The 25,427-nt window shown below is 41.5% G+C and overlaps 1 protein-coding gene across 4 annotated transcripts in view; it reads left to right on the forward strand.

The window, feature by feature from the left end:
- Positions 1 to 25,427, forward strand: part of LOC138636708 (uncharacterized) — a 40,760-nt gene that overhangs the window by 11,612 nt on the left and 3,721 nt on the right. Inside the window, exons 1-8 of one of the 4 annotated variants that reach the window (XM_069724867.1) lie at positions 13,167 to 13,400; positions 15,702 to 15,909; positions 17,255 to 17,309; positions 17,484 to 17,574; positions 17,701 to 18,143; positions 18,594 to 18,758; positions 19,545 to 19,706; positions 21,953 to 22,090. In XM_069724867.1, the coding sequence (XP_069580968.1) occupies positions 15,782 to 15,909; positions 17,255 to 17,309; positions 17,484 to 17,574; positions 17,701 to 18,143; positions 18,594 to 18,758; positions 19,545 to 19,706; positions 21,953 to 22,090 (1,182 nt within the window). In that variant the 5' untranslated portion in view covers positions 13,167 to 13,400; positions 15,702 to 15,781. Of the gene's footprint in view, positions 1 to 13,166; positions 13,401 to 15,701; positions 15,910 to 17,254; positions 17,310 to 17,483; positions 17,575 to 17,700; positions 18,144 to 18,593; positions 18,759 to 19,544; positions 19,707 to 21,952; positions 22,091 to 25,427 lie in introns of those variants that run through there. The other 3 variants (XM_069724859.1, XM_069724889.1, XM_069724878.1) reach the window with 3 other exon arrangements.

Below are 25,427 nucleotides of genomic sequence, written 5' to 3' on the forward strand. Positions count from 1 at the left end.
CCTTTCAAATGGAAATGGAGTATCCAGTGAAATTAGACACAGTCATCTGGATGGTACTTAGTGCAGGGCAGTGAATGGGAGACAGTAGTGCAACGGTTGAGGGTGTGTCACGCTTTGACTTTGTTCTGTCAGAGCTTAGCTTTTACACAACATTTGAGGTTCATGTTGCCCTTTCTTCAGGGTTAGATAGCATGCACACACCCAAAAAAAACAACCAACAGAAATTTGGGTCGCATATTGAGGTATGTAAGATTCGATGCAAGCCTGCAAGTGCAGAGGGTGACTCACCCAAAACTGTGGGTGTGTGTGTCACAGACAGTGTGCCAACTTACAGGATACACTCATTACAGTTCCGGGTAGTTGTTTCTGTGTCTCCCCCTCTGTCGCCGTATCTCTGTTTCCCACCTCCCTCTCCATCTCTCATTAGCTCACTTGCAAACACACATGTGCAGCCAGACAAACTCAGGCTAAGAGGGTGGATTCATAAATTGCTGACATAGAAAGCGAGTGCTGTGATTAGGTTGAGTACTGGCTCAATCCTGTAAAGCCCCCTGGGAATAGTTCAAAATAAATCACATCATAGATTCTGCCTGCCCTAAAGATTAAAGTTGTGTGTGTGTGTGTGTGTGTGTGTGTGTGTGTGTGTGTGTGTGTGTGTGTGTGTGTGTGTGTGTGTGTGTGTGTGTGTGTGTGTGTGTGTGTGTGTGTGTGTGTGTGTGTGTGTGTGTGTTTTATTTCTCTAGATGAGACATCTAAGTTTGTCTGCATGTACGTCTCTTTTGTTTCTTTAAATTTAATGCATTTACATACAATCTTCTTGAGAGTTACAGGCTTTAAAGGTGATGAAACGAGCTGATGGGTGGGTGGGTGTGCTGCGGTACTGTAAATCGCTGCATGGAAGTGTTGACATGTGTAACTGCTCCAATTGGTTTGCCGGAGTTGTCCTCGGGGAAATAAGGGCAGCAGCACAAGCTGAGATAGACTGCCACTGATAAAGAGTTACGTGTCTGTCCTATGTGTGCAGGTTTTCACGTGTTTGAAGTTGAAGATTGATGTCAGGCGATGCAACAATTGTGCCAAATGTGCAGATTTATATCTTATAATAAAAACAAATAATTCCTCATACAAGTGCAGTATTGTGTCTCAATTTGTACGTGTGTGTCTATGCATGTGCTTGTAACTCTCTCCTATCTAAAATAATGATTGGGTTTATGCGGTGTCTTCGCATGTACATACAAAATGTATGAGCGTATGTGAACAGAATGTCCGTGTCTATAGGCTATGTGCATGCAGTGTGTTTGTTCAGGACTTCCAGAGACTCCATATGGTGTCAGGGGTGATAAATGCACTCTAGGGGCAGCACTCGGCAGCTGTTTGTGGACTCGCAGCAGCACACACTGAACCATGATCTTTATACTTAACTGTGTCTGTGGCTGAGTGGGTGTCTGCCCAACATTTGCCATACAATATACCTCCTAAGTTTTGGGTCAAACCTCATCTGTCCTTTGTGACTTGTCTGTCTGTACTTATTGTTGAAACCATCACAAAACTGAAGCTGTGGCTCATTCGTTAGCCTAGCTGCGGTTTAAGGTGTAGGATGGCTCTACAGTATAATTGTGTTGGATCAAAGCGACCTGTGTGGCACATTGTGTTCCAGTGTCTTCAGCAGCTGCAGTTTAAACTCGATCTGTGGTTTAGTGTGATCATAGTTGCTGTGTCATGTAGAGGTCACTGTACCTAAAGTTGAACTTGAACCTGCTGCAGCCCCACTTTAACACTGATGTTCACTTAGAATGGATTTATACAGTTGAGATCCTTTAACAATTTCAAATCTTTTATAGTGTTCTTTTGAAGCAACACTTAAAAAAGGGATATGCAGTCAGTCTGCCAAAAATATATAAATAAAAAATCATATATGTTTTATTATCACTGGGGACCTGTCCAGCGTGTACTCAGCTTTTGCCCAAAGTTAGCTTGTGTGAAGGAGGATAAAGCAGGTATAGATCATGGAAGGATGGATGTATTGTCAGACTAATCCCCACCACAGTTTCGCTGTATTTTTTAACAAATTATTGATGCTGCAGTACGCTAAAAGAAAACAAAGTGGCATATCTGCTGTGATATGATGGGATTTAAATATTTAGAGAGTAGTTCTTCATCAACTTGTGAATCATCATAAGTGCAAGTACACATATCCTGTAAAGAGAAGGTTGTCAGGTAGGAAAAACTTGGTTGTCATTGTGGTTTATTAATGCATCCAGTCATCAGATCATAATCTCAATAATCCTGTGGACAATAGCAATTGTTGTGTAATCATTCACTCATATTTAAGGGTAAGTCAGTTGACCTATAGTGTGTGCAGTGAAGTCGCAGGTTTTGACTGTGTAACAAGGCCAAATAAAACATGTAGTTATCACGCCGTGTCAGATAAATATTCACACAAGATTTGCATAGCTTTCAAGGCAAACAATATTAGCATGCTGTAGCTGACAACTGATTTACTGCTAAAAGGTTTTGATAACATTCATATACAATCATTTCAGTTCTGGGGGTGTAAGCATATAAACGTAAATACTATTCTGACATTAATTGTTTAAATTACAGGGTATACAAAAAAGAGTCTCATGCAAAACTGGACGGCCTGTACTGAACAGTTCAAAATGAATAGATGTAATGTTACACCTGTATTGAATAATTGTACAAGGATATGGCAATGTGAATGACAGTGGAGAAGTTTCAGAACACATTGCAGATCACAATAACACTATTAACTGAGCAACAACACAGTGGCAACAAAGATAATTTCATTGCCCCAATGCATGCTGGTTAGCCACCACAGCAGCCTACCTCCTGTTTGTTACATGATGATGAGGTTCTGAGACATTGTGATTGGTGGCCACAGACACAGTTGAGCTGTGGATCAGCTGAATCTCTGCTTGTTTTGACAGAGCAATCAGGTTTAGTTTAGCACACAGCTGCACTTTCAACCCCTGCTAGTTTCAGTTTAGCGGGACCTGTTCTCAACCACAGCCAAGCAAGTCAGAAAGTAGGTGACAAAGCAACAATCCCATTAAGTTCAGATTGAAAACTATCAGGTCTGGTATCGATAACGGACTGAAAGTGTCATGCTTTATTTCACAACCACAGGAGCAAGACTGCACAAGGTGCTTTAAAAGCGCTCATGTGCAGAGAGGTTTAACGCCGCGGTGGCTGAATTTCGGTGTTGGTGGTAATTCCAAAAGTATTTTTGTTTGCAACCGTTGATTGAACTAGAAAGGATTGGAAGAGTGCACAGTTGGCTTAGAGAGAAGATAAGGGGAACTAATTCCTTGCCTCTTCTCCTTGTGCTCTTTGATCCTCACCTCCCCGCTTCATATCTCTTTGATTGCCATGTTTATGACAGCTCCTTTTCCTTTTCTCCTCTTGCCTCTTCCCTCTCCCACTGTGTGGTGTGGCATGTCAGCAGTTCATCTTCTGTTGGAGGTCTCCTCACACATGCACACACACTCCAACTCGCACATAGACACGCACAAGTGGAACACGCACTCATAGCAAGACGCGCCCGCCTCCATCCTTACCGAGGTAAAGTGAGTGCACCAGCATCCGCGATGAATAATTGAGTTATCTGGCTCCGCGCAGGAATAGCAATCTCCCCACATAAGTGTGAAAACATCACTTGCCACCCGAGACCTGGGAACTGGTGCTGCCATGTGGGTCTACACATGTATGCGTGTGTGCTCCTTTTTGCATTCTTTCAAAATGTTCATATAAAAAAAATAAAAAACACACACACACAAATGTGTGTGTTTTTGTTAATGGACATTTTAGAAGGGGACTTAATCCTGAAGTCATTAGATGTTGCATTGAGTTTGTGATGTTTGGGGATCTAAGTTACTGAGTGGCAATTTAACAAATCCCAGTACTTGTGAATTAAAATCTGGAGAACACAAACTGAGTCCCCCTGTCACCTATTGAATCTTTTTGTTTTTCATTGAGCTGAATGATTTTTGATCCCCATGGGGCTGCCATGAATGATTTTAGGGAGCATGTGACAGAAAAAGCCTATTGAGCACAAAGGAGCAGCGCACATAGTCTGAAGCTTATAAATGTGTCTTATATTTAATGAGTTGTACAATCTAATCCAATCCAGCACAACTGGTCTGCAACAATTCATGCCTTTGTTGATTCAACTGTAATGTTTTAGGCAGATGAGTTTGCACTACTGAAAGCTGTTTCCATTATTTAATTTATATCCATTTATGTAAAATTAGATTTTACAAGAAGTCAGTGCAGTCACTCTGTGTAATGGTACATTGTATTAAAGCATACGATCTATTCATTCTTAACAGTTTTCCTGCAAAGTTGTGGTGCATCTTTAATATGAAATATTTTGACATAAATTGTCGACGGGGGCGAGTCCTATTTTTTACAGATTGATTATGGTGACAGCATCTCTGGAGATTATGGGAGTTGTTTAAATCCTCATAACAAGTGTTATAGAGCTTAACTATTATTCCGTCTGCCTTGATGACGACTGACCTGATGTAAATCAGCTACAAGGCCTGACATACAGTACGCCCTCCATGTGAGCGACTCTCGGGAGCCCGCCGAAGCAATCCAAACGGTGACATGGCAAAGCTGAGGGAGCAGAATCACAGCAAACTGACAAATAAGGCCAAATCTGACAGGCGAATCCTCAGAGCAGCTCCGCAGTTTGACAGATCCTTCAGCAGAGGAGCGCGAGCCAACGCCCTTCGCAGCAGCACAATTCATTAATGCTATTTCATAACGCTACAGTAGGAATGATCTCACAGTTGGAAGAGGCGTGAAGTAATGAATCTTACATCACATATCTGATATGATACAGATGGTGTTACTGTACAGTATTAGTGTAAAATGAGGTTAAATAGTGAGGTTACAAAAAATAGCCTGTTAGTTGTCGACGTGATGCAGAAACGCGGGCTCGGGGCTAGACACAGCCAGCTGTTAGGTCTAAAAGCTCAGAGCTCCGTTATGGGGAGACAGCGGCAGATTAAACAGCAATCCCACTGATCCAGCCCACACACTTACCATCCGCACTCCCCCTCCCCCCTCACGCACACCCTCATTCATCTCAGTGAGAAGGTGATTTGAGTGACCACTTTATCTTCTGCTAGGCTGTAATGTTAAAGAGATCCGGTCCGTGCGGGTGACAGCCCGCTGCCTTAATAGGTAACCAACCTGGCGAGGTGGGCGAGATGGAGACCGAGGCTGAATGTGTGGGGTTAAATCTGGGGCAGGTTGTCCCCGGATGGACAGATTCGACAGCTGCTAGCTCAGATGGAGTAGACTGGGAAAGATGCTGGAATGATCCTGATGTTACCAAGACACTTGAGATGGTGGGAGATGATGGCATAGCGCGCTGCTATGAACAGAAATGTTAGCTCCTGGCGTCATCGTGCAGTTCCAAAAGTGTTTGCATATGTCTCACAGCATGCTTGCACTGACATTTCTACTGCAGCGTGTGAGACAGAGATTTAGCAACAGTGTGCAGTTTTGGTTTCAGGCTGTAAGAAGTGAGCCCCTGGTCTTTGCTCCCCTTCGTGTTTTCTGCAGTGTTAAGAGTCTTTAGTGTGGAAATCGTCATTAATCTGCTCTGTGCAGACAAGTCAGACAGAACTGGGAATATCAAAACACGTAGGGAGAAGTCTCCCTGGATCATTTGAAATCCTGTTTGGATGTTTCACTACATTGCAGCTGAGAGATTGAGCCATTCCTGCTCCCGCTTTTCTGCATCTGTCTCACCCATTCTTTTGTTCTAGTGTTTTCCTCTCCCTCTCCTCTCTCTTTTTCTGTCTTTTTTTTTTCTGACACTCTCGCTGTGACTTCTTTTTCTCTATAGTCTGCCTGTCTTTCTCTCTCTCGCGCGCTTCTTGTCTTTTTGGTGCCAGCTGGGGGATTGGGAGGGTTCCTCCAAATTGGCACACAGATGAATAATGCATCTAAAGCAAAAGCAGAGAGCTGGGGTTGGATATGTCTGTCTGTCAGACTCTTTCTCTGTATTACCGTTATGTAGGGAGTTCAGCTGATACTTCAGAGGAGAAAAATGTTTGCAAGATGTTTGCCGATCTTTAGCCTGCTTCACATTTACTTTTCCTTCTTTCATTAACTCTTTTATTGTCAGTAAAGGTGAGCATGTATGGTCACAGAGCACTGTGGCTATCATGCTACTTGCACACTGATGCATGTGGTGAAAGATTCCTGGATTTTTTTTTTTTTTCCTACAACACACATACATAATGCATGTGTGGTATTTTGATTTCATTTGATTCTCTGTCGCTGCATGCATGTGTTTGTGCGTGCGTGCGTGTCTGTGTGTATTTCTTGCTTTTCCCGAACTGCAGCGTTAAAAAGCAAACTGCGCTCGGGAGCATAAACTCACAGGAGAACCATCATTAAAGTAATGAGCAGGAAGTTAGCACCGAAGTCCACCATAAACTGAGAGTTAGAGACGGAGAGTGGGAAAGAGGGAGGGCGAGAGATCCCCAATCCCATAAGGATAAATCTTAAATCCTGAATGTTGCTTCTGACTCATTCTGGCTAATTAAGTCGAGTCAAGTGAGAGGAAAATGGGGTCTTGCCTTCCCTGAGTCTGTAGGATCAGCACTATACTGTATTTGCGGCTTATGAAGTCTCTCACTGGAGCTGTCCTCTGTGCAATCAGAAAGCAGCGATAGAACAAATTGTATTCGGTCTATTCCTCCTATTTTTATTAGCTTGACCCACTCAGCCTTTTTATACAGGGAAAATCTCTCACACACACTTCCCATCAGGTCTGTGTCGTAGACATCACGAGTTAATGCTCCCATTCAGCATTGGCTTTCAGGCTCCGTATGCTAACATATTCATTTATCACACTTTATCATTCAGCCCCCATTTATGGTGGATGCTATTTGCTCTGCACATCCTGCACTCAGCAGTTAAAATACACACACATCCGCCCCGAAACTCAAAGAAATCTGTTGAGCAACCTTTGGGATTTTCTTTGTTGTATTGTGGTGAAAAGATTTCGCCATGCGACAGAGTATGAGGCAAACAGCTGAAATGCCAAAACCGTGTGTAACTCTAAAAATAAAACAACGCAAGGGTTGCCATTTCAGAACATCACAGGCGCTCGATCGGGTGTGGAACAGATAAAACAAACAGTTCTTTATACCCAACAGCAACCAGAGTGGAGCTGCCAACTGTCCTCTGCTGAGAATAGAAAAGAGTGGATTTTATAAATGTCTGTCTATTTAACAGTTCTTACTAAGTGCCCCTAAGATTATGAATCTTTTTTTCCACTACACATCGTCATGACAGAAATAAACATGGCAGACAAGCAAAGAGGGTCTTTGAATGGGCCCAAAATAGCCTCACAATCACATTACATATTCAACTGCAGTCATAATATAGGCTACAGCCTATAATTTATTTAGATACAGATTACATAATACTGTATGATGAGGTAGTACAAAAGACAGATTTAAAAATATTACTCTTTTATGCATTCCTAACTTAAAATTTTGTTCTGTGATGCATTAAATTGATATTTAATGCCATCCCAGCATTAAGGATAAAGATTAAGGCTTACATTATTCTATATTTTTGTAACTGTCAGCAAATTCCAGGAAAAGTCTAAGACCATCCATACGTAGTCCGTCCCTATTCTGAGAATTCTTTTAGAAGGGGGGTTTAGTTTCTTGCTTTTCGGTAGTTTCCCAAGACAGTCGAGGACCCTGTGTTATTCAAACAGCGCTTTGTTGGGGACTATTTTTCAACCACAGATTAATGCACATTTGGTGCTCTTGTGAGTGTTTACCGCAATAAGTGGATGAATGTCGACATGACTCAAATACAGTGGCTGTATACGTGCAACACTAAGAATTACTGGTGTGTTTTAGATAGATTTTGGACAATGGAGGTTTACGGCACAGAGAAAGAAACTGGTTCAGGCTTTGTTACACAGAAAATACCTGACTAACTTTTAGTTCATAAGATTGGTTGACAATACAAAATATATAGAATATCACTGGGCATAGGCCTGTCCCAATTATAGCATATTAGCCTGATTGCAAATATTTGAGCTGACTGTATTTATAGGCATAATTGTTTGAATCATTTTCGTTCATGTGTATAAAAACAGCTGGATGAAACTAAAAGACATGTCATATTTTTGTCACAATTTCCACCATCTGAGGTTTGACTGTCGCTCCTTCAACGACGTCATTTTATTGTGCCCCGTTTTTTCCGCTATGGTTTAATGGCACGTGAGTGGACAATTAGCGCCACCAACTGTTTATCTCGAGGCACTTAACTTCTAATGTTTGACTGAATCCATTTCGATGAGCATCTATTGACATTAACATAATGGTGCTGCAAAGCCAAACAGCACAGTAACAAAAAATGTCTCTTCTTCTGTGGAACGTGTTTTATTAAAAATATGATTTGGCTTCTCTTATAATAGTGGCATAAAAGGAACAGAAACAAAAAATTAAATCATAATAATTACAATTATGTGCATGACAATGAATCTACTAAATCACTTGATCACAGAAGTATTGCGAAATGATCATATTTACATTAATAATCTTAAACTTAATGCTGTTACTCATTAAGAAAAGGATGCTGCCAAAAGCTTTTAGCAGACTCCAAATCACATTTACTCTTGCGCATGAGATTTGAACGTTGGTCCAGGACAAATAGCTCAGCAGGTTATATTCACTTGATCTGTTATGTGACCACTTGCATCAGGTCACTCTGGGATAGGCATTAAATTGCAAACGGAGTTTCCAAGTGCCTGTACAAGGTCTAAGTCCTCGGTGTGTGTGGCTTAGCGATAGGCATTGCTGATGGCAAAAATGTCAGAGGGTTAAGCTGTACACCGCCCCAACACACACACACACACACACACACACACACGCACACACACACACACACACACACACACACACACACACACACACACACACACACACACACACACACGCACACACACACGCACACACGCTGGCTCTGCCTCCCACTCTCTCTCTCTCTCTTTTTTTACTTCTCTGTCTCCCCATCAGTTCATGTTGTTATGCACAGTGCGGCGGAGTCCCGCGGGGCTGGAGATTGCCATGGACATGATGTGATTTCTCATCTCCTCTCAGCTGTAATGTGCTGTACTACAGGCCTCTGATGAACTTGACTCGCAATGTTTGGAAGACATGTTGTCCTCTACACTCTGCTCTTTCTTTCCATCACCACCATTTATTTCCGTCCATCACAGATTATGTGTGCATGGATGACCTTTCTTCAGATAGCGTGATTGGTTGATTTGGACGTGGGGTGTAAAGAGGGACGACTGTTTTACAACTTGGCGCTGAAGTGACTGAAAATATATTTCATATCGCCCGGTGAGGATTGTTGGTCTGTAACAGATGTCTTGGTTTATTGAGTAAGAGCAGTGCTTTGCACTCCCTCACACACAAACATACACACACTCTGCAACCCACATATTTCAGAGGCTCACTCCATTGTCGTCGCTGATAACAATCACTTAGTTGGATTTGTCCTACGTGATGACAGAGACTGAAAGCGGCGCTCAGGATCATGACAGGGACATATCGGCCCGGTGAATGTCTGGTTGCAATTAGGAAAATTGCATGGATGCTCGCTTTGTTAATCCAACGTGGAAGGAGAAAAGTCGTTTTTTTTAGGGAGTCTTTATGTGATAAGTGCAGGCATCTTCATCTCGGAGACACAAGAGACACTGACCAGATAAGTGTGAGGATGAATTGGAAGAAGTGGGCTGTAGAGACAATGTAGTGACAACACCCGAAAAATATATACACACTTGTGGCATATACACCATGTGATGTGACCACACTGCAGCAGAGAGAAAAATAAACTCCTTTGTCAATTTTTTAAAACACTATAAATGTAGCGGTCGCTGCAAATTAGAGTTCTGAGAAACAGGTTTTCATTTTGGTGGATCTCTAATGCATCGACCCTCTCTGTAAATACATAGTAGAAGGTGCCAATGTCACCCATTAAAAAAAGAGGATTTTATCACTTATCCATAATGCTATCTTGCCATGCAGATAGTCTCAGTATAATGTGCTGAGGTTTTGAGATATCCATCTGAAAAGTCTCCCACCGCCGTAATGCAAACAACACAATGGAAGTTAAAACTACAGCATGTCATTTTAGAAACTACAGCTTCACTGTCAACACTTTTCGTTGTCAATATGTCTCAGGTTGTAAATAGTTTTAGATAAAGCTATGTAAAACTATGCCTTTGGGTTATATAAGAGAGTCACTTTGATAGCTTTAGGATACAATCATGCTCTAGGTTTCTGGAACAAAAGTTTCCATAGTGGGCAATAAAGTGAAGTATGTTATTGTCAACCAGTAAGTTGGTTTGCTCTGGATGACAACAACCAACATTTTAAGTCTATATTTGTTTACATTTTGGTAAATTGGAATCATTAAATGCTAACCAAGTTAGCTATTAGCAATTCCTGATTGCAAAGATTTATGGATGTTTGTTTGTGATGTGCATCGAAAATAAAGATGAAACTGTAAGTCATACTGAATCTAAAATTTGTGTATCATGCAGCCTCTGCCTTTGTAGTTCTGCGCATTAATGAAAAGGTTCATTTCACTCCTGGAGGAAATGCTTTGTTTGTGGAGCAAAGACTGTTCAATTTCTCAAACTGACAGTTTATAGAAACAGATACAAAAATAATTATTTTAAAGTTGAGAGTAAGCAAACATCTTCTGAGGATGAATTAAATTGTACCAGTGATATACTGTGTATATACATACTGTATAATGTGGACCTCTGAGTCCGAATAGTTCTTTCCCAATGCTCCAAAAGTGGACAGAAAGTGGGTGTGTGTGGGTGTGTTTTCTGTGATTAATAGATTTAAGTAGGTTACATGATGTAGAATAAATAATGTACAATACTTCCATATGCTTCCGGGTGGTAACTTCTGTTTTATGAAGTTTTTCCGTCAATTAAGTATATTTTGACAGTACATTTTTTATAAAGAGGACCTTTGTGTACACAAGAATAAGAGGAGCAGCTGCACAGATTTATTTTTTTTAATCGAAGATGACTGCAGGGAATCACCTGTGAAATGCTGAGGTTAACCTTAATATTCTTTATACTCAGCCTCCCCAAAGCTGCCCAGTTTCTGCTTCGTACAGCTTGTAGCTCTGCTGGAATTGAAGTCAGGCCTGTTCAGCTGCTCTGCTATTTCAGTAAAATCTTCCCTGCACAGAAAGCTGAACCAACATCTCTTGACTACTGAAAGCATTAACAATTTATAACAACTCATGATGTAATCCACAATGTAAATAGAAATGTAAATGTCATCCCAGAACTGTAACTAAATCAGGTTATGCTTATTTTTAAACCTTAAAAAAGTGTCCCACTTTGGAAGTAGAGCTGCAGTCCAAGAGATCTCAGTGAGGTATTTTTTTCATCAAAAGCACTGTTTGTGAAATAGCTTCTTGTTTATTAATTGTACCTTTAAATATTGAATTAAACAGACAACACATACAAGTACTATTACATCTATTTATTTGCACATGAAAAAAAGCATTATATTTTCAGGAGCTGTTGAATTATGTCACTAGAGAAATGTTGCCATTTTTTTTTTTTTAAATCAATCTGAATGTGACAAGGTTGCCTGTCAGAAACCGGTATGATAAATACACTTCTTAAAAAAATGTAATTGTGTTCTGTTAAAGACAAGAGCTGCAAACTAAAGATGTCCTGTAAGCCCCAGCTTGTTTAAAAAAAAATAAATTTGTGCACATGAAAACTCAGCTGATTTTCCTGTTCAACAATTTATTTTAAGCACCTGGAAGTAGAATCTATAATTAGCTTTAGTTGAGTAGATAATGCAAAATAACAAGGCTCCAGAGACTGTTAGACCCCAGTTGTACATTTGAGGGTTAAACAGCACGTTGGTTTGACGTTTCATTGCAAAGTGATTGTGTAATCCAAAGATTGCTGTTGGATTTGCTTCCGAAAAATTGAGAATTTAAGGCTGTGTGTGTGTGTGTGTGTGTGTGTGTGTGTGTGTGTGTGTGTGTGTGTGTGTGTGTGTGTGTGTGTGTGTGTGTGTGTGTGTGTGTGTGTGTGTGTGTGTGTGTGTGTGTGTGTGTGTGTGGGTGTGTGTGTGTGTGTGATCTCTGAGACACGCAGAGGAAACCTTCCACCCTGTGGTTGTGCTGCACCGCTGCATCCTGCTCGCTGCTCTGCCAGTTCTGCTGCCTGCATCCGCCCCTCAGTGTGCCTTTGCAACTCTCACTTTGACCTCATTATCACCATCATTACCATCAGTATTAGTAACTGCACCCTTCATCACCATTGTCACTGACATGTTTATTATAATCACCAGCAGCGGGCATCACTAGGGCTATCACCACCATTGTCATCACTCTCAATATGCTGTTGTTCTCACTGTCATCATTTTACTCATAATGCTCTGAAATGGAGACAGATGCCGGAATAAACATTCTTGCTCCCTGACTGTGTCACTGTTGAGCATGCTGCAGGGGCGTTGTGCGTCGTGCAGAAACTGCCTCTCCTCCTCCTGAGTCTTGTTCACCACTTGTGAGCTTCACATACTGTTAAGTATGCTGCGAGACATGTGCTCCCGTCTTGTGTTGCGTTCGCTGGTAGTTCAGAAACGCACCCCCTTGTATGTGTTTCTCCTCTGAATATTTCAGAAGGGGGCTGACAAAATGCAGGCAGAAACAGACCGCTGATGACCTCCTTCTCATTGCCTCCTTTTTTTCTTTTTCTTACCCCCCCCCCCCACCTCCCCTCTGTTCGCCTCCTCCCCGTGCTCATCGCACATTCTCCCAGGCTTCCCTGCTATTTCTCTCACTGTCTTCATCTTCCCGCTCTCATCACTCTCTTTTCTCTCTTCTCTCCCCCACGGTTTATCACACCGTTGCCTCCTCGTTCCCCCTTCATGTCTACCTACGTCTCCCCCCGTTTCCCCGCATCTTCTCCCACCTTTCTGTCCTTTCATCCCACTCTTCTGCTCCTGTGTCTGATCACCTCTCTCTCTCTCTCTCTTACCCTTCCCTTTCATTCACTGTCTCCCTCTCATTTTCCCTCCCTCCGCTGTGATGTACTCTGTCTGCCTGCCTGCCTGTCTCTCTGTTCCATAAAGGGCTGTCTGAGGCCTCTGCTCTGCTAATTCATTCGCTGTGCATAGCCTCACATATCTGCAGGGTCAGGCAGACAGACAGAGAGAGAGGAGGAAAGGAGATCTGGAGGAAGAGAGAGGGAGAGGGACCAAGAAAAGAGGACATGGGAAAAAAAAGATGCGGTTTTATCTCCAAGAAACAGAAAGCTAGAGCCAGATCCTGTGGTGGTGTATTCCAGAATCTCTCTCTCTCACACACACACACACACAACATATACAGTTGTACAGCTCGGCATGACCTCTTTCTGCGCAATGCTTGCTTTGTCATTTGGATCCCTGTTGTTCGTTTTTTCCCCCTCTAATCTAATACGTTTACCACATTGCTGACGTTGTCTCTGTTTCAGTCAGGGCAGCTATTGACAACTGGTCCTAATACCAAATATCTGGTGCTGATAGATGGTTCTTGAAAATGAACATATTCTCTGTTCAAGTGACAATTTGTATTTTGTACTTAAGTAGCTCGTTCCACCATCACAGGCAACATATATGTTAACTTAACTTATAATAGATAGATAGATAGATAGATAGATAGATAGATAGATAGATAGATAGATAGATAGATAGATAGATAGATAGATAGATAGATAGATAGATAGATAGATAGATAGATAGATAGATAGATAGATAGATAGATAGATAGATAGATAGATAGATAGATAGATAGATAGATAGATAGATAGATAGATAGATAGATAGATAGATAGATCTTTATTGATCCCACAAGGGGACATTTTTTCACTACAGCATAAACATGCAAGTTATTATGTAGAGATTAGTTTTTGCTAAATATTTACATCAGTTACTCTGGTAGGTTGAACTCTGTAACTGTAAAACGAACATTAGCTTGCAAAATTATGACCCAGTTAGACTGTAGCGCGTAAGAGGCAATGTGTAATAGGGTCAAAGGATTTTAATGATAACTTAAGCTAAGAAAATGTTAGACAGTATTTCACAAAATCATCACTGACTATAAAAAAAATACATAATTAAATAACATTAAAAAAAAGTAATGCCAGTAGTGTTACGATAACTGACCAAATACAGTACACAACTGATACAGTAGTATTAATTCAGTTAATGTTAGCATAAGTAATCGTTTACTACTAATTCTAAAGTACATGAACACTAACTCTAAAACTTATGTTTCTCCATGAACTCCATGTCGTTAAATTTAAGATATTGTTTGCCCTCCTCAAACTCTTTTTTTTTTTTTTACAATTTCTCCCTACAAGTTCTTTTGGACCTCAGCCCTCCAGATGTTTTCTTGCATCTAATTTACACATTTGCTAAGGTTTATCCAATCTAAAACATGAAGATTTAATGGTATATGGCATTTTTTTTAAACCCATTGTTTAAAACTAGCTAATTCTGAATTTACAACAAACAACAAATAATCTAAATCCTCCATTTAAAATGTCCCAATACCGCGATGTACTCCACAAAAAGGAAAAGTATAGCAATCAGATATTTCATTTAGTTTAAAGATGTTTGCAGTAAAATATTTGACTAAAATATAAAAACCTAATGGTAAAGCATTGTTTCTTTCATAGTGTTACATTGCCGTAACCTGGAAGATGTACTTTTACATTTGAACTTTTATATATATTATTTACGTTATACTACACTGCTGGCTTGTTTACAATAGCTTGATATCTTCAGTTTAATTTAATTCAAACTTGTAATACTTGCAAAAATTTGAGGTGCAGTCCTATTTAAGTAGTGTACCTAAAAAGTAAATATACATCATTATCTCACACCTGGAATTAATACATCTTAACACAGTTGAATCTTGGAAAGTTCTACATTATCTATTCAGATCTACTGTACTTGAAATAGTTCCGTTGTGTAGAGATAATTATATTTGACATGAATGAGAACTGAGTATGTTTGTGGAGTGGGTGGTTGTAGAGAGGTTGTTTACTCTTGTGTCAGAGAGGTAAAAGAACTTTATGTGAAAGTGCTACCTCGTATGTCGTATAACAATTATCACAATCTGCACCACTATTTGAAAAATTAAAAGAACTTGCTGTCAGTGTTTGAGTCTCCTCTGATTGAAGAAAAAGCAAAGCTGTAGCGGCACCGAGTCTGGTCCTTCCGTCAGCGAGGCGCCACTCTTGGGAGCTCAGTTGGTTTTTCCTGCTAAACTGACACAAGAGTGTCTCTGGCTAGTCAAATGAATGTTACGGTATCATTTGATCTTTTTTTAACAACAAAAAGAAAAGAGTGTGATGAAACCGTTTTTGGCATGCTCATACTGGTTGCCTTGTAAGGTGTTCTATTTTCTGTGCATTATTCTCATGAGTCAAAAATAGAAACTGATATGTCAGAAAGAGACAGTGACAAAAAGCCAGAGGCAAACTCACCACACACACACACTATTTCTCACCTTGCTCAATGCAGCATTTCTTTAGCTTCTTCTTATCTCTCATGTCACTCATATGTTCTTCTCCTCCTGTATCTTTGCAGGTTTTCCTGAGCAGACGGTGTGAGTGGCAGAGTTTGAGCCTGAGTGAAAGTGAGGAAGTGAGCTGCACAGAGTGGGTGTCATGGATGAGAAAGGACCAAGCCCAGAGGACCCTACCTACCAGAACCTGCTGCTCCTGGGAGCCATCGCAGCAGCGTCCGCCTTCGTGGTCACCATCCTCATTGTCCTCGTCTGCGTTGGCTGCCAGAGGTAAGATGGTCACGTGACTTGAAATGGGGAAAAAGTAGGGTGCGGAATGAAATTTGAAGAAAAAAAAAAAAAAAGAGAGCGCGGTCAGAGTTTTATCATCATTGCTGCCAACTTTCCATGCCCTCCCAGATCACTCTCATCATCCACTCCTTCTTTTATGTGTCTCTACTTCCTCTGAACTCTTCTCCTCCCTTCTCTCTATTCCCTCCATCCATCCTCTCTGTCTCTTTTATCCTCTGCTTTGAGCGGAGTGGCAGTAATGAATGTTAATGGCTGCGAGTGTCAGATCAGATGAAATTATGTTTACAGCACACGGAGGAGACAGGCCAGAGTCAGAGCAGCCTCACGTCACCCCTCTCACGCAAACTCCTCAGCAGGCGAAAGCAATGGGACACCCCACGGTTTAAAGAGGATCAGGCTCTGAGCTGGGCAAGAGCAATGGAACAGCCCATGTCTTTCTTTTTTTTCCCAGAACCTTCTGGGACCAATCAGAGGCTGCGCTGTGGCTTTGTTGCCATGGGATACACAGATAAGGATGTAGAGAAATGTCAAGCCAGCTTATGTCATAAAATAAAATAAAACCACATTATTGTTACAATGTAAAGAATAATATATGTTCTCCCCACTGGATGTTGCCAATGTTAAGGAGCTGAGTAGTTCGCCACTTCAAATCCATGCTGTCTTGTACAATTCTTACCACTATTGATTTACCTCTATTCATTTAATAATACACCACTGCACTATGTTTTTTTTTTCAATTCCAAGGTTTACTTGTACAATATCAGTCTAAAAATGACAAAATAATTTCATATGACTTTGAGCCTTCATGCCATTTTTACCTTTCTCCAAAAGTGAGAGAAAAGAGATAGCGGTAGAACAGATCTCACATTCACACCTGCACCTTGGAGCTTTTGTCTTTGTACTTCAACTCGTCACTCTCTCACCATATCAACTGTTCCCTATAGATACAGCCCCCTTCAGGGATCCACAATGATGCGTAGCACATCTCTAACATACATTTGTGTCACAAGACTTAAACCAGAAGATAGTAAAGCAAAGTTGCTTTGAGATTTAGCATAAAGCAGGATAAAAAACATTTTTGTGTGTGTGTGTGTGTGTTTTCTTAGTCTTATCTTGAAAAGAAATTGCACTGAAGGTCATCATCTGCTTTGGCAAAAACCTGAGTCACGCTCCACTCATTGTTTGACTGGGCTGTTGTTCACCAACCAAGGACTTTTATGCCCCAACCCCACTTGGATGCTGATAGTATCTATCCACTCTGAGTGTGTGTTCTCTTTCTGTCCACTGGCTTCTGATGACCTTCCTCACTTTGATGTTGTGTCAGAAAAAGCAAGAGCAAGCACCCCCCAGCCGGAGAGAAAGGGACATCTGTAAACATGGTAAGACATGCTTTCATTTTACTCTCTGTTTTCCTCCCTCTCCCATGTCTCCATCTATTTTCTGCTCTTTTTCTTCTAATCTTTCTTCCTCAATGGCTGATTGTATATACAGATGCACATGCATGTGTTTGCATGTTTTATGCCTGTGTTAACAAGTCCATATGTGTGTGACAGCAGGGCACACTTCGTCATCCGAAACTGAACTCCATGAGTAAATCTGACACCAGGCTGCATGAGATCAATCGCTTTCCCTGCAATGGAAACTGTAAGTGATGACTAACAGTTCGTATGTGACAATAAATTATATACCACCCGGAGCCGCTCCACTATTTCCATCCTGACCCCTCCATCGCTTTCTTTCTCTCCCTCCTCCTTCCTTCTATCTGTGCAGCTGTTAGCAAGAGCCGTCCGGCCAGTATGGACCTCCTGCTCCTCCACAGTCGGCACTCTCAGACGGACCTGAGGCCCTCCCATGGACGCCAGCTCCCTCAGATCCCCACCAGTCCGCAGGGATCTGTCCAGGGGGGAGGAGGGGAAACAGGAGGAGATGGGGGTGGAGGAGGCGGAGGCGGAGGGGGAGGGGGAGGAGGAGGAGGAGGAGGAGGAGTGGAAGCCAGAGACCACACCTACACCGAAGTGGGCCTGCGCAATAACCCCACCCCGACCCACTACCTGGATGATGGCCTGTATGAAAGTGTAAGTGTCCGGGAAGGTGACACGGGCCCCAAAGCAACCTCTGCTCCACCAACCACATCAGCCAACACTCCGTCTACAATCAGAGCTGCTCAGAGCCCCCCGGCGCACGGCAACGGAGCTCGTAATGGAAACGGGAATGTACGTATATATGCACACAGATTTAAAGTAATAAACTCACAGTGTTGTTCTAAATGTAAAGAACTACGACATTAACTTCTACACATGCTAACCCTTTTGGGACCACAGGAAAGGAAAGCAGTAAGAGCACCTATCAAAGGTGTTGATGTCACACAAAAAATGAAATGTTCTCCAAACAAAAGAAAAAGTATGCGGAGGCAATAAGGGTAACAGCTGTGACAGCTATTCATTTGTTTGTCTATAGATGGAATGCATCGTTGGCTTGTTTACAGGTCTTAAGTACTAGAGCTGCAATTTTACAGTTGAGTGACACTGACTGATCCCGTTTCAGGGTACTTTCCACCAACGTTTTTTGTGTTCTTTGATTTCTGACTGTTATTTGTTTGACATTCTAAAATATTTAGTATTACAAAAAAATATATTTTATTTTCAATGTTATTTTTGTTACAGGGTGGAAGAGGGAACGGCAGAGGGAATGGCACCATTAATGGGCCGTTGACAGGAAGAGGCAATGGGGCGAGTGGGGTCAACAGGTCCCCTATGTCTTCTGTCAATTCCCTGGTCATTCAAGAACCATCCTTAGCTGAGTATGCTTCCATACGGAAGTTCAGGAAGGTAATTATCATCATACATCTTCATCAAAGTAATTAAGGTGGAAACGTGAAATGAAAGAGGTGATGCTCCCTCATAAAGTATTTTTCGATTCATTTATGTTCAGTTTAGGATGCTGCTCAGCTGTACGTCGCAAAAATGATGTATCACTTCCAGCAAGAACTCCAGCCAGAGCTAATACAGAAGCAAAGATACAACTGTATACCTGTCAAAAAAACAAAAAAACATTAATTACATTTACTAATGTTTTGACATATCTGGAGATTTTTTTATTTGATTTGATAGCATGTATTTACTGTGTGTACAGGGGTGATGGGTGATGTTAATCTCTCATGTTTTGTGAAAGCCAGTCTCTGAGGGATTGTAATCTGAAAAGGAGCAGTGGGTTTTCACTGATATCATTGCCGGTGGTTAAAAATTATTGTAGCATAATATTTTTACTGGTAGAGGGGGAAGAACACAAAAATGAATAAAGGCTAGTGGAATTAGCCTTAATGCTAATGTAATTATAAGGATTTTGTAGATCCAACTTGTAAAACCTGCATTGTAAGAGTTGATGCTTTACCTTTGGGCCGTCCCACCAAAACTGTACTATACCATACAGCACCCTATATTTGACTTCAAGGGAAATATTTGGAGAGGTCAACTAATATCAACTATGAATGTCCCGTTAATCCTGCTAACACTCTTCTCGCATGCATGAGAAGTTCTAAACACTAATTGTTTTGCTGTGTTATTTGACTGAAAGCTTTTAACGTGATGTTTTCAATGTTGATTCAAAACCCCAAGGTTGACAAGATAAACAAGAAGGAAAATAACGGAGCCGACAGCCAGTCAGACAGCCAATCAAGCGTGAGTGATTCACCCTCTGCCGCTCCTCCTCCACTACATCGCAGTCAGGAGTTTCCGCGCAAACCACTGGAGCCATTTCAAATGCACCCCTTCCCAAAGGTAGAGGAATCACTGGGTCAAATAGTCCCTGTATTAACCTTTTCCATCACATTACCCAACCAGTCAGCTCTTCAAACTGTAATCTTGTCTGTTTTCCACCAGAGGGCACTGTCCACAAACAAACAGCTCTACGCTCGGCTCAGATTTGAGGATCATATAATTTTTGTTACTTGATGTCTTCTTAGTCAGCAAAAATATTTGAAACAAACATTTTATTGAGATTATTCTCAACCCAACCTTGATAACTCATGTTTAATGGCTGTGTCTTTTGTTTGAACATTTTAATCACATAATACAGTTCAATATCCCAGCTGGGAAGTATTAATATTCACAAAAGCAACTTTGATAGGAAGACAGAGGAACAATGATCGGCTGGTGATCAGCCTTTCCTGTGGGTTTGCGGTCACAATTGCTTGACAGAGCATAAAACCAGCGACTGTTTGTAATTTAAGGAAACTCTTAAGGTTCTTTGAAACAATTTTGTCTCAGCTGTTGTTGACCTGTACTTTTAATCTGTCCATGCTAAATCCTTGATGTGTGTGTGTGTGTGTGTGTGTGTGTGTGTGTGTGTGTGTGTGTGTGTGTGTGTGTGTGTGTGTGTGTGTGTGTGTGTGTGTGTGTGTGTGTGTGTGTGTGTACGTGTGTGTTTGTGCGTGTCTGTCTCCTGCCCCTTTGCACTGTGCCGCGCAGCGCGGTATTAGAGTAAAGAGTGTAAGGATGGATTATGTAAGAGCTTGGCAGGCTGCCCAGCTGCTGCTTGTGTGTGTGTGTGTGTGTGTGTGTGCGTGTGTCTATTCCTGTTGAATCTACCAGTAGGTCTATCTAGAAACGGCTAACAGGTAGCCAGCAGTCAGTGTGGGGATAATGGAGATAAATATTGTTCACATATTGAAGCCATTTAGTCTGCCGAGGCTTCTATTACTCACTCGCACTGCTAAGAGGAACATATAAAAGTTTAATCATCCTCGGTTGTGTGTGCACACCACTACATGTTTTCTAATTGGTTACTAATAGAATTTGACTAGCAGCGAAGATAAAGAGCAGTTACTTGTTCAGCTATTGTTTAAATTTTTCTATTTATCCATGCTCCTTTTGTTTTTTAGAATAGAATCATATATTATATACACATAATAAAATATATGTGTATATGAGTCAGCTGTAACTCGTTATTGAGCATTTTTTTAAATGTCTTTTTTGTTAAACACCGATTTCTATAGTCTGTCTTCCCTCAAATGTTGCTTAAATAATCTCCAGCAGAAGAATTAAATGAAGGTTATGTTTTGGCAACATCGTCTGGATGTCAGTTGGTCTGCCTGTCTGTCAGCAGGGTATCTTTTAGTGAACAGATTTGCATAAAACCTTGTGGTCACAGAGCATGGAGGAACTGATTAACTTACTTGCTGACAGTTCAAATGCTGAATAGTCATTCCTTGGCACCAGCATAGCACGAGCCATCTAGTAATTTCTGGTTTTGGGGATATGCAGTGCATTTTAAATTAATGAATGAAATAAAACTCTTGTAACAGAAACATATAATGCAATAAGATGCTAGCAGCATCTAATTCAAGTTTAAGGATTGGTCTCAGAGCAGCTTCCTGCCAACAGGACAATTTCCAACATCCAGTCTATCTATGGTGGTGCCATTTTCTGACTGGTTTGTTTTTAACTTCACATGTAAGCTACCTTAGAGGGCAACAAATAAGAAAAAAAATACACATTTTACATTATACAACATACAACATAAATAGATATTGTAGAAATGGAGACATCTATCATTAAAAAGCTTTAGAAGTGACACTTTAGTGTCCATAACCATGTTTTATTAATAATTGTGTAAAGAGCAGTCCCAACCAAGCTCAATAAAAACTGTTCACATTCATCCCTCAGTGCAGGTGTGTCATCCCTGCATGAAATCGTGACGACTGACCTTCATAAAAGCACTCCGTATTTCTCTCCGTGTCACTCTCCCACAAACACACACACACACACACACACACACACACACACACACACACACACACACACACACACACACACACACACACACACACACACACACACACACGATTCACCCACATTGTACAACATGGTCACTGTTTACCTGTTAAGCAAGACAAACAAGAAAAAGTCAAAAACAAGCAGTTGGGCCCAACACATGTTTCCATTCATGAAAAAACACTTTTTTTTAAAAAATTTGATATAATTGTAATACTTGTCTGAGCCCCTAATTTAATTTTGTTTGCCAGGAAGCAGTATTCATGGGCAACGGGGAGCAATACATATGGAAGCCTCCAGAGGATGATGATATCATCACCTTGCACCCACCTCCTCCACTCCGTGGAGAGAGTGGACAGGGGCACCCATCGCCCCCTACTGCAAAAGAGGTACGATATGTGTGTGTGCGTGTGTGCGTGCGTGTGTGTGTGTGTGTCTGGTAGCTAAGGATCACAAGCAGATGGACAGACAGGTCTCTGATTACTGCTTTGTTTACCGGTGGGGCGCCTGTTCGATTGGGCAAGACGTCATAACAGCGCTGCCCTGTGACCTGCCTGTCCTACTGGGTTTCTGCTTACAGCCAGGGGTTACATTACATCCATCTAGCAACCTCCACCCCCTGCCTAAACTTTGACCCCAATCTCCCAGCCCCCCACTCATCCTTTATCCAACGCACAACCAAGCGGATTGGACATCAGTATTGCCTGCTGTCGATCACCACTCTGCATTCATGGAGCGGCTTGTAAAAGGTTATTTGCATCGTCAGCCAAAGCAGACAGAATGTGATCAGCCTTTACTGGGATGTGGGCTACAAACTGACCGACAGAAATATGATGTATTTACACAGTATATATATATATGTGGTAGAGCACATCTTGTGGTGAGAGGGGGAAGTTTGCAGTCGCCAATCATGTCACATACCCCACCACATACTCTTCCACATGCAGTAGCTCCACCCCTACTTCACCACTCTCAATCCCCGTTTATTTGCTCTCTGCTCGACAGTTTAATACACCGAAAGAGTTTGGGAACTTTAGTCATGCCGGTAGGGGTTGGGGCAGTCGATCTGAGTAGATGGACGGGTGGCCCTGAAATAGATTACTGTCTATTATTAATGTGACTAAATTTCTCTTTTCCATTATCATCTTCATCAGCTTTGGGCCATTTTTCTATGACAGAAACTTTGTTGGTTTATAAGTCTGAATTTTGACAGAGACATTTTTTTTTTATATCGAACAATGATTCCCTTGCTCACTTAAAATATAACCAAAATGTTTGGTTTTTTTTGCGAGTTATGTTATAGTAGTAGAGCAACAGTCCTGGCAAGTTCTAAGCTTTCGGTAAGTTTTTTGTCTGAGCCAGTGTTGATTTATAGAGTTTAGATGCTGTATGTGGAGATTAAGGGGTTCTCTCCTGTTTAGCTTCAGTTAAACCCCACTCTGCAAATCAGAGTGGTACACAGAGCAGCTGGCCTTAGCTACACTCTCTAAATCTCTCCATTTATTTTTCCTTCTTTTCCAAAGTTTTTCTCTCCCTTGCTTGCCGTGTTTTTCCATTCAAGAGTTTGTGGTTGCCCTAACATGCCCATATACTCGGTATCCTCTGGAGTTTGTCAGTTGCAGCCATCAAAAGGTGTTGAGTTTCGACTCCCGACTAAGTCTCCTCCTCTCTGCTGGCGCTCTCTCGTGCTCTGCTCTCTTTGTGGCTATTAGGAGGCGCTGCCCGCCCCAACCAATCACGTTGCATAAAACATGTCTCACGAGGTGAGAATCAACTGCTGGAAGACCATTTGAAAACTCGTGCCATATTTGCTATTCATGAAGTTGATCGCAAACAGATGCATCGCTCATGGTTGTGTTTCCGTACAGAAGGACTGTATACTGAAATTAACTGTGACTTATAGAAGCTGAAGTCAAAGTGAAATAAGAGTTCAAAGTAATGTCAGAAGAAAGATAACAGAAATGACTACAGGGTGAGGGGAGGGGAAAAGAAAACATACAATGCACAGGCTTCCTCAACAGCTGCAGCCCCGTTTTGAAATCCCCATCATCTTGTGACTTCCTTCCTCTGCTGCACAGAGCTGCAGATTCTGTGTGCACACAAATACATACCCTTGCACATACACACACACACACTGCACATTGTCTGCACACACTTACAGCATACGCCAGGGTCTTTGTTTATGCAAAAAGGTCACACAAGAGATTTGTGGTGGCAGGGCATGTGTGTCGCTGAGAGCTGTCAGAGACAGAGGGGGCGAAAGGAAGAGAGATTAACGGATAAAGTCACAGGGGTTTGCACTTAGTTCATTTTATTTCCTCAGCGTAACCAATGTGTATGACATATTATGTAAAGGAACCAACAAAAGTAAAGGTTAGCACACGGAGAGAAATGCCCAGAGGGTGTTGCTCATTGTCTATATGATCTCAGGTTTCATTTTTGTGGGAGCGGAACAAAAACAAGTCTAGTGTGTGTGTGTGTGTGTGTGTGTGTGTGTGTGTGTGTGTGTGTGTGTGTGTGTGTGTGTGTGTGTGTGTGTGTGTGTGTGTGTCGGGGATAGAGAGAGTTTGCATAGCCAGCGTTTCTCAGGGCCAGTAGAGCAGAGCTGCTGGTCTGGGTGTGAACACGGAAGGTAAACATTACCATGCCCCACAATCCTCTGCTCTTGTGCTCCCCGTGTGGAATTCTGACACATAAATGCTAAAGGTCACAGCACTAGTTTATTATAATTCCCCACAAGACCTCACACATGCCTTTCGGTTGAGTCCTGGGTATCAAATCTCCACGTGCTTCAATGTAAGCCCGCACATACAGCACATACTGTACGTGTGTGCATGCACGAGCAGAAACATGCACACACCTGCAGTACATGTAGCCACTGAAAACATGTGCATATGCATCCTTCAGAGCAAATGAGATGCGAGCAAAGTCCAAAAGTGAACACTGAACGTGTTTTTTCTTTTCAGCTCTTGGCTATCATCCAGATCTTTCACACCAAACCTCGCTGTGTTGTTGCCAAAGCCGTTGTGGTGAAATTTTAACAGGTCCATCCACTGCAAAGCTAACGCTGTTTCTCTGCCTAGAACTCAACAGACTGATAACACAGTTTACTCTGTCTTATCCTACCCTGTCAAAATAGGTCAGGTTACAGCACAGAGCAAGCTCTGTTAAAACATGCGCACACTACCGCACAGACACACACCAAATCCATGCTCACACAATCATTTCCACAATTTTAGGAAGATTCTGGCATTCACCAATGTTTTCTTATTTGAGATTATTTCTTAGGTAAGAACAAAATCGACACACTCAAGAGCAGTCTTAAGCACCTGTGAGTGCTGAAATGTTTGTGCCAACTAATTGGCTAATGTGTTTTCTTCAATTCAACGGTTGTATGATATTACAGTATTTCATCTACAATGATATTTCTTCATAATTCATATAATTATTTGCATTACCTTACACGTTTTCATGGTTCTAAATTATCCGCTGCCCCACCGGCATTATTTATGTTTCTCTCAACTTTTCTCTTCTCCCTCACTTTCTGTGACTCCATGTGCACCTTATGCTAATTAGAACAACTGGCACGAGTTTTCAATTTACGAGGACCGTGGGATTCATCGAGACAAGAACACAGGTGCAAACAAATAATCTGACGTAGACTTTTTCTTGAGAAAATTCTTAAGAACAAATTAAAGAAAATTCTTAAGAAGATATAGGATAGAG

The sequence above is a fragment of the Brachyistius frenatus genome, unplaced genomic scaffold, assembly GCF_029030835.1.
Source record: "Brachyistius frenatus isolate BFR_SWC_R1_liver_20210118 unplaced genomic scaffold, ASM2903083v1 Contig_6, whole genome shotgun sequence".
Classification (NCBI taxonomy): Eukaryota; Metazoa; Chordata; class Actinopteri; family Embiotocidae; genus Brachyistius; species Brachyistius frenatus.